The sequence below is a fragment of the Nicotiana attenuata genome, unplaced genomic scaffold (genome assembly GCF_001879085.1).
Source record: "Nicotiana attenuata strain UT unplaced genomic scaffold, NIATTr2, whole genome shotgun sequence".
NCBI classification, from domain to species: Eukaryota; Viridiplantae; Streptophyta; class Magnoliopsida; order Solanales; family Solanaceae; genus Nicotiana; species Nicotiana attenuata.
The window spans coordinates 140,339-150,011 of record NW_017671570.1 but is presented as its reverse complement, the minus strand read 5'-3'; the positions used below and the strand labels follow the sequence as shown (position 1 = coordinate 150,011).

The window sequence follows — 9,673 nt, the reverse complement described above, 5'->3', positions numbered from 1 at the left end:
CCCTACGACCTCCGGGTCGGAAGCTTAGAACTCATAAGCCCTCAATGAGGCAACATCAAGTTTACAAAAACGGCTCCAGAGCCAAGAAAATATTAAATATCTCGGGGCCTGTTGCCGACTGCCACCCCACCGACTTATCAAAAACCCGAGGCCATAAGACCCCATGTGGGCAACCTCAATTTTGTAAGACCTTTATAAGGCAACACCAAGCATGAGAACTTTGTTAAAATATTTAAAAGGATCCAGTTAAAAATTTTAAAAAAAAATGACCCAATTATAATATCATATTGTATATTATAACAATATATTATTGTAGTAAACTATATACTATTGAATTATATATTATATACCAAAATAGCATACAATATATGAAAATGATATTTTATGTTCTTCATTCAACATTACATTATTACATTAAAATAGTATAATATTATGGTATATTGTATACTATTACAACATACTGTTACAGTGTATTGCACATTATTATAATATACCGTTACAGTATATTATATACTATAATAGTATACAGTTGCATTATAGCTATATACTCCTTTAGTATATTGTATACCGTAATGGTATACTGTTAGGTAACTGCATTCTTCTTCGATTATTATAGTGTACCGTTGCAGTATATTGTATACTATAATAGTATATTGTTGCAATATAGCTATATACTCCTACAATATATTGTATACCGTAGCAGTATACTATTAGATAACTGTGTTCTTCTTCGATTTTCAGCTGAAAGATTCTGATCTCAATCACCTCAAATCAACTTCAAATATGATCAAATTTCAGTATGAACTTCCAGAGGTACTATAAGCAATATTTAATAACACCCTTTTTGAATCAAACTAGAAATCTTCAAAAATAAAAATTGAGCCTCAAGCCAACAATGGTGGATATTCAAACATACATAAGAATTCAGATTTTGGGAAGCTTACTCGAATGTACTATAATATTTTATTGCACCCACATTGAATCAAACAATAAATCTTAAAAATGAAATTTCAAATTCAGGAGCTTCAAGCTCAACAATGGTGGGTCTTCATACACACAAAGAAGTCATAAGGAAATGAGATAAAACAATAGTTTGGATTGACCCTCTTAATGAAGATCGATCTGGCAGAGAAGAAGTAGATCCATTCAAGTCCACTACCAGGTAAGCTTGCAAAAATGAACCCGAATATTTTTAACATTCTGTACTTCAAATGAGAAGGCAAATAGCTAATCTAATGGGTGGGTCGGGTAAATAGTTTGGACTGCATAGATAGAAAAAGAAATAAATAGTTTAGGCTTTAGTGTTAAAGAATAAATAGTTTGGGCTTAATGGGTATAAAGTGGGATTTTTCCTTTAAAAAAAGGAGTTTTTACCTCCTATAGCAAATGTTGATACCTTATTTATTTTAAATAAATATTCTTTTAAAAAATTATATTCCATAGCTACCTTGTTATTTTTATAGCCAAATATCTATTTATGGTTACCTCATACCCTTAAGCCATAAAATACTCTTTGTATTATTTTTCTCTCTCATTCTATATTTTATTTTTCCACGTCTCTTTCTTTACAGTATTATTCTACAGTTATGGGCTCTAAGTAATCTATCCACATTGATTGGTTTTGATAGAGTAGGCAGTCGACCAAATATTGGATGTTTTCCAGGTATTCAAGTCCAGTTGATTCTACAGAATTCGACGATGCTTCACTATGGTGGTTATTCTCTTCCTTAGATTCATTACCTTTCGCTAGCTTATGTGTGCCTTTTGATTGGGAAAGGAGTCGTCTTCTATCCACTGACCTCTGTAATTCTGCATCGGCTTTTGAGAGTTTCGAATCAGAATCGCGGCCCTCTCGACGAGACGACATTAGGGTTGTTCTTGAACAAAGACGACGGAGTTTGGGGCTGAGCAACTTGAAGATTCTGTTACTTTTTTTTTAAAGTGTATTTCAATGTATCTCGCTGTATTTTCATGTATTTCATTGTATTCATTGTCTTTTTTTTCATTGTATTTCAGTGTATCTCGATTGTATTCCATATATTTCATTGTATTCACTGTCTCGCTATATTCCATTAATGTATTCATATATTTTTTTAATTAATATAATTTATGTATTCAAACGTATTATATAATTTCTCTGAAGATTGCCATGTTTTTGGGGTATTTTTCGGTTGAGAATCTTTTTTATAACTGGAAATACAAAATTTGTGTGTTATAATTGAGTTTGTTGAGTTATATTAGGAGTCTATTATGTTAATTGATTCACTTTCCGTTTAAAAACAGTGTAATCCCCTGTTTCACGCCGTGAATACAGTCGAATACAATAATTTGTCCAGCTGTAATCCCATGTTTCACTCCATGAATACAGTCGAATACACTCGAATACAACAACTGATTAGTTGGACTTCCCTGATTCACGCATATTTTTGCTACTGTATTCATGAATACAATAGCTTAAATACATCGAATACATCTTATAACAACAGAAAACGTATCTACAATCCGTAATATAGCAAATGATATCTATAAATAGCTAATTACCACTAAAAATAGTGCTTTATGAAAAATTTTCTTAAAAAAAAGACCATCCAATGTAAATATTTACTTTGCTGGACGGGTAATAGGTCCATCCAAGCCCTTAGCTTAGTGGGCCTGCACCTTTCCACCAATAACTACCAAACAATTGTACACCGAGCCCACGTTGTATCCAAATCGAAGATACCACCTTCCCTTGGCGGGTAAGGCATCGTCCGTCAACAAGCCTTTTCCCGATTCCTCCCTTCCTCACTGTCAAAGAACTTTCCTTTCCTTCTACATTCTTCCACACCCAAATCTTTCATCCCAACTCAATAATTACAATAATTAACATCTTATTTCTTAAATAAATACGTATATTATTCTCAAAACCAATCAATCGATCAATCACCGTTCAAATCCTTATCTTCTCCGATCATTCATTAAAATTCTCCGATATGCAACACGGCGACGTTAGCTCTCCCTATTACCAATATTACCAGCCTCACTTTCAGAACCCTAACCCTAACACTAGCTCTACTCCCGCCGATCCTCCCTATACCCCGCCCACCGTCCCCGGCCAATTCGCCTCAGCTCCGCCGGTTGCTTCCGGCGATTACTCCAACTACGCCTCCTCCTACCCGCCGTATCCTCAGCCTTCTGCCGATCATACCCCAAATCCACCTGCTCCGTACCCTTCAAACCCCAGCTCTCAATCGTCCTACGGTTTCCCTCACCTCGACGCTCCACAGCCGAACTATTACCCTTACGATCAAAATCAAACGCCTGTGAGTTATGATTTTTCTGCCCCAGAGGCTAATTATCAGACACCAAATCCTCCTAATTACAATTCATTGAATTCGTCAGCTCCTTATTCATCGACCTCATTTGGGGCCTCCGCAGGGACTAATTATGGCAATTCGTTTGAGAATAATACTAATTATGGTAATTCATTTGAGAATAAAGCCAATTATGGTTCGTATGGGGACCAGGGATTGTATGATGGTGGTGTTTACAAGTATAATGGGAAGAAAGAGGAGTCGTATGGTGGAAATCAATCACAATCAAGTGCTGCGGGGCTGATGTTTGATGATTACGGAAGACCTATCAATGTTTCAAGTGGGAGGGAGCAACGGGGACCTGCGAGTACTCCGAAAATTGTGAAAGCAACACCTAAGATTGAGGACCAACATGATGTATCAGGTGGTGTTTTGAAGTTTCGTGTGAAGCTTTTATCCGAAGGCTTTGGTCAGTCCGACATGGATGTGCTCTGTCAGGTTTGAATACTGTAGAATTTTTTATATTTATGAATCTTTGGATCAGAAAAGGGCCTGACTTTGGGTCTTGTAGTTAGTAATCACTTTGCCTGCTTGTTTATGTTAATTTATTTATGTTCCTTTTGGAAATTAGTACTTGTTTAGTTGTTATGAGTTTTGATTGAGAAAGAATTTTGTTTCAGATTGGTCTAGATGGAATTCGCATACTTGATCCTGCGACTAGCCGAACTCTGAGGATATATTCACTTGAAAACGTGACAAGAATGGAGGTAAATTTGTTGTGTTGTGCTTATTGATTCTGTTAAGCATCTTTCTTCTGAATTAAGTTAATCTCTTATATTTTCAATGTCAGGTTTTGGATTCATATATATTTGCATTTTGGGCCAAAACTTCTGTTGACGTTGAACCTAAACGTATCAGGCTGAAATCAAATAGTTATACCACGAACAATATCCTGGATGCAGTGACAGCAGCAAGTATTCAGGTTAGAGATCTATTTAGTAAAAGTTTGTTAGCATCCCTGTGTATGCTTTTCTTTTAAGTCATATCTTTCAATACATGATTACACCCTTTTACTTTTCTTTTTCTGACTCGGTATCATATTAGATTCAAAGAGAATGTGGGATATTTTTATTTGACATTGTCTCTACTTTCTGCATTGCTCCTCCATCTTGATGCATGTAGTCCACTTTACATGGCTAAAATAGGATTCTCATGCTCTGGTAATTATAAGAATGACTCTGAAAGAAGTGTCTAAGCTCATACCTAAAATGATTGACGGTCGTCTGAAGCTTAGTTATTCTTGATTTTTTCAATAGAAGCTTCTGTTTTGCTGTTATCTACCAGTTGAGCTGGACTTCTGACATATCAGGGATGACATAGTCTAGTAAGCCACTTGGGTAAACAGTTTTGAGGATGAAAGGCTCTAATTTTAAATGGCTTGGGGAACTGATGCGGAACTTTGTGGCTATTTTAGGGAAGTGAGGGTGGCAGTGACGAAGCCAGGAATTTCATCTTGGGTGTTCAAACTTGAATGAAGTAAAAAAAATTCCCGATAAAGGGTGTTCAATATATGTTACATACCACTAAAATATAATATTTTACCTATATACACAGTGTAATTTTTCGACGAAGGGTTGACCACCCTTAGGGCTACATAGCTTCGCACCTGGAGGGAGGGTGCAGGAGAGTATTAGAATGGTTGACAATCGAGAGGCTTGTATGGAGTGAAATTGGGAGAAATCAACAGATTTGTTGGTTAAGTTTCTGGCATGCAGACGCTGAAACATTGAAAGTATTGTACAGGGTCACGGACATATGTGCACAAACTCCAAGAGTACTCAGACTGGGGAAGTGGCTATTCCAATAAGAAGTTGTGGAAGTAGGTTGATTTGTTCGATTCTGTATCTGGTATCAATTTTAGACTTGCCAAGTGATGGTTGGTGTGTGGTTCATGAGTAGGAGGAAGCAACAAAGTAACATGTGCAACTTCATATTTTGTAAAAGGATAATGCTCGAATACATTTAGCAAAGAAAGCAGAATGGAGCAGCAAAAAGCGAACAAGGTTCATGGGCTTGAAGAAAAAAGCGTGTGAGCGTACAAGTTAGGGAAATTAAATAATCTTCACTTCCTCTTGATGCATTATCAGTGAAACTTCATTTACTTGATCACAAAAACATATGAATATAATACTATAATAATCAAATTGCAATGAAAATATCTAATTTCAACTTCCAGAACATAATAAATGCCGGCAATGGCTTTTTTACTTTGTAGATGTACAGAAATCTATCGAAGAATCAAGACTGCAAGTTGCACCTCTTGGTGCTTCTCCATAAATTCTCATCCATGACGAAGAACAACTAGGGTTTTAATTAGAAGAATTCAGTTATTATTAAGTATATATGGCTGGTAGCCATTGCCCTTCTTACTGATATTTCTATAAGATTCATAATTGATTCATATTCTTCTAGTCGAGCAACCACTATAGACAACATTAGGTTTTAAGGTTCAATAATTTTTCTGTTATAGCTTTAGCTGGTGTTCTAATCTTGTTGGCTTAGGATTTAGATATAATCATGATTTTGAGCTCCTGAAATTGGTTTTCTATGATCCTTCTCTTTGTTGTCGACCGTATTTGGTACATTTGCTCATTGTTTCGATATTTCTTCTAAACTAGTCATAAGCATGTACTCAGGCTGGTATTATGGTGTTTAGGTCAAGGAAATGGGCGAGAGTAGGCCTTCAGACTCAATCAAGGGATCTGAGTCAGCTGCTGAGAAGAAGAAAGGTTTTGATTGGATGAAGTTGATGAGACCCCTCAACGAAGAGAAAGATCACTGGGTTAGATATAATTCAACGGCTATTTATTTCTTTACTCTTTAGTTGCAGGATTTCCTTCTATTTCTGCTGAATGAAACTTGTGCAAGGATTTAAAATTGGCAACTCGTCTATTTTCTCTTTAGCCCCGTTTTTTTTCTCTTGCAGGTTCCTGATGAAGCAGTTCGAAAGTGTACTGCTTGTGGGACTGACTTTGGTGCTTTTGTACGAAGGGTGAGCATTTATTGTAACAGTTTTAGTCTATGTTGCGTGGACTCTCCAAATGATGCCGCACCAGTTTCAGATCCTCCAAAAATGCACTACTTTTGGAGGATCTGATATGCACTTGGAGACATTCTTGGAGAGTCCGGGCATCATAAGTTTTAGTTGTGTAAATGCCACATTTGCATCTTGTATTTGCCTGTTCGATTTTTTTTACTCATACTCCTATAAATTTGTGACTGTGACAGCACCACTGCAGAAATTGTGGGGATATTTTCTGTGACAAATGCACTCAAGGTAGAACTGCTTTGACTTCAGATGAAGATGCACAACCAGTTCGAGTTTGTGACCGATGCATGGTATGCCTGCATGAAATTAATATTATGATTTCCTCACCTATGATTTTCTCTAAGTGGCGCTCTTATTTCTCTTAACGCTCTTTTCCAGCACATTGTATATTTTTCCCAATTGCTTTCTGCATTGACTATTCCTTATTTCCTTATAATTTTGGTGGAGGAATGAGCTCTCAGTTGACGACAGTGTGAAACTCTCTCGGTTCTGTTAGCTCTAAGCCGGAATGGAGCTTTAACAGTATTTTCCACTGCCGTTGAAGAAATTGCTCTTTTGCAGAAATAACTCGCCTCCTACTGATAACGTTTTGTTGTAGGACTTTCCCTTGTTCTTTCCCAAATTGATTGTGTTTGTTCATGCTCATTCTTTATACCTCAGCCTTAACACATTTTATGGGTGAGTCGTTAAGGTCTTTCACTCTGGACTGAATGGACCAGATCTGAAGCAACATTAGTATGAAGTCTAGTGTTAGGTTTACACGTGCTATGCTTGTAACAATCGTGCTCCTCTGTAAACAAATGCTCATAGAAACGAACTATCGCCCTTCTACCTCCTCCTCCCTCATGAACTACCCTATTTACCTCCATTAGGCACAATTGCACATACAACTCTAACATATGTGATCTTCTCTTTCTCAGATTCTCAGCTGTCAAGATAGATGTATTGCTGCAACCCTTGGTCATTGAAGATACTAGCATCTAGTGAAATTTTGGCTAAATATGGTCACATGTTATTTGTAGGGAAAATTGACGATACCCGTTTTATTGTTCTACTTCCGTCAGCCGGCTTAAAACTAAGGAAATGTTAAAAATATGAGGCGTTAAACTTTCGTTTTTATGAATTTTGCCATCTTAATGTCTGATGTTTACTGTATGTATTATCCGAAGCTTTGCCACTCTTTGGTGATAATGCTTTTCTATGTTTACATTTGTTTATAGTTATTATCAATGTTCAACATGTTGATCCTCTGTATGTTTGCATTTATTTGTTTTTTGTTGGCCATAAGAGCCTTTAAGTGGTATTCTCAAAAGATGTATTGAGCTCGATAATGTTCCAGTAGTATTCTTAATGTTGCTTCTCATTTTGCAGGCTGAGGTAACTCAGAGGCTCAGCAATGCTAAAGCAGCGGTTAGAGTGTCTGCATTGCCAAGTCATGTAGACCTTGCAAAAAGACTCCAGGTAAATATGTACTTCAAGGTTCCATCATTATTTATTTTTGCTGAGAAAAATGTGTTTTTGAGATAGATTATCGAAAGCGTAGTTTGACAATTCATAGTACATCAGCAGTTTCTGTTATAGAAGGATAACCATATATCATATATCCTATTTAATTAGAAAAATAGGGTATATGATATAAGCAAGCAGAAAATCATGAGTTTGTGTGTTTTACCAAGTATCTGGTTGCAGTTGCATCTTTGGCTGACGGTTTTATTTTTTAATGTAATCTTTTGTGGTTGCATCTTAAGCATTTAGTGCTAATATCTCTGATTGACTTTTATGACAGGAGGAGATGGACAAAAAGCGGAAGACATCAACAGGTATTAGCCACCGCCGAGACCATTTCTTTTTCAATTCAAATAACATAGTTGCATTACCAATGCTATCTGGAATTGGCTTGCAAAGTTTCTATGGCGGCTCTATTGGTGATTTTTCTTTCCCTGAACCAAACATATCTATTATTTTCAGGTCATACATCACAGGGATCCAGAAGGATGAGAGAGGTTGCATGTCCTACTTGCACTGTCCATTTGCAGGTTTAACATTATATGCGAGAACTCTTTTCCTATTTGTATTATAGTTGAACCTAAAGGATTGATTTCCACTCTACATAACTTTATAGCTCCATTCTATTTAGACGAAATTCCCAATGTTCCCATCTCAATCATTCTTTGTTATTCTAAATACTTCACAAGGTGGTTTCATGTTGTCCTGTTCTGGCTAGACCCCTAAGAAATTAAAGAATCTACTCAAACATATAAATATTACTAGTTTGAACAATTAGCCTAATGGAGGGGAGAAAGGAACAAAGAAAGGAGTACTGCTGAGATTTTTGTAGAATTGTAAATTTTATAATCTTATAAAAAAAAGAAGAAATTTGTTGATTTTATAACTTTGAAATGATGGAATGTGTCTTCGGACCTAACACTGGATAAACGTGAGGCCAAACCTTCTAGAACTTCTAAAAGCTGAAAAAGTTGTTGAAGGGGTGAAATTTGCACTTCCCTATTTCATGAAGTGTGGTAAAACATGAAATGCAAATACTGTTTTGCCTTTGTTCCTATTGCCAAAGCTTTTTATAATATTAACCAGCAACCTCTGCTAGGAGAGTATCTAATGCAGTTAAATTGCAGGTTGAAGTCCCAGCTTCTGGATCAGAAACGATAGAGTGCAGTGTCTGCCAGCATCCGTTCCTTGTTAGTGCTCATTGAGATGCAGGGTCTTCATGTTTTGCTTTGTGGTATTCGTATATGCTGGGATTGGTTAGAAGCCACCGCAATGGTCCTTCCAACTTTGTATGATTGTTTTTTGAGGGTATCACGATCTGTATTTATTGGTCTTTGTAGTAATCTCTTTCAATAATGTAGATTTATACACAAAATGCAGTCATTTTTATGATCTTTTCCTCTGATGTGTGCATGTATAGGACGTGCTTCATGATGGGAAGTACTTGCAAAAGTGATGAAACTAACTTGTTCAGTTCATTTGTGCAAATTAATGAGTTTTCTGTATTTTGAATCCTTGTTTTTCATTTGCGCCTTATCCTCTTGTGTTGAACATATTCTTATCTTTGCAAAACCATAAAATAATTCATCTTTTATCAAGGAGCAGACAGGAATTACATAATGAAGGGGAGAAAAAGAAAATAAAGGGGTAGGAAATTGAGCAAGATTCAGTATTAAAGCGTGAAAACCTATCCTGTCAAATATTCACATTGGTAATAAATTACGCCTAATGTTGATATAGATAGCCTACTGTTAGGCCCTAACAA

At 36.3% G+C, this 9,673-nt stretch overlaps 1 protein-coding gene across 1 annotated transcript; it reads left to right on the top strand.

Moving 5' to 3' along the window:
- Positions 1–2,709: 2,709 nt before the first annotated feature.
- On the top strand, positions 2,710–9,420 carry LOC109209052 (protein FREE1-like). The gene is made up of 10 exons (XM_019372219.1): positions 2,710–3,791; positions 3,974–4,060; positions 4,144–4,275; positions 6,010–6,135; positions 6,280–6,345; positions 6,582–6,692; positions 7,774–7,863; positions 8,189–8,222; positions 8,371–8,438; positions 9,036–9,420. Exons 1-10 carry the CDS (start codon positions 2,973–2,975, stop codon positions 9,111–9,113), a joined length of 1,611 nt encoding a protein of 536 aa, XP_019227764.1. The 5' UTR covers positions 2,710–2,972; the 3' UTR covers positions 9,114–9,420.
- The last annotated feature ends 253 nt before the right edge of the window (positions 9,421–9,673 follow it).

Bases quoted from the DNA above. Each gene is read 5' to 3' on its own strand.
- LOC109209052 (XM_019372219.1), top strand. From the start codon at position 2,973: ATGCAACACGGCGACGTTAGCTCTCCCTATTACCAATATTACCAGCCT. The intron at 4,276-6,009 runs GTTAGAGATCTA...TATGGTGTTTAG, and splicing joins TGACAGCAGCAAGTATTCAG to GTCAAGGAAATGGGCGAGAG. The intron at 6,693-7,773 runs GTATGCCTGCAT...CTCATTTTGCAG, and splicing joins GAGTTTGTGACCGATGCATG to GCTGAGGTAACTCAGAGGCT.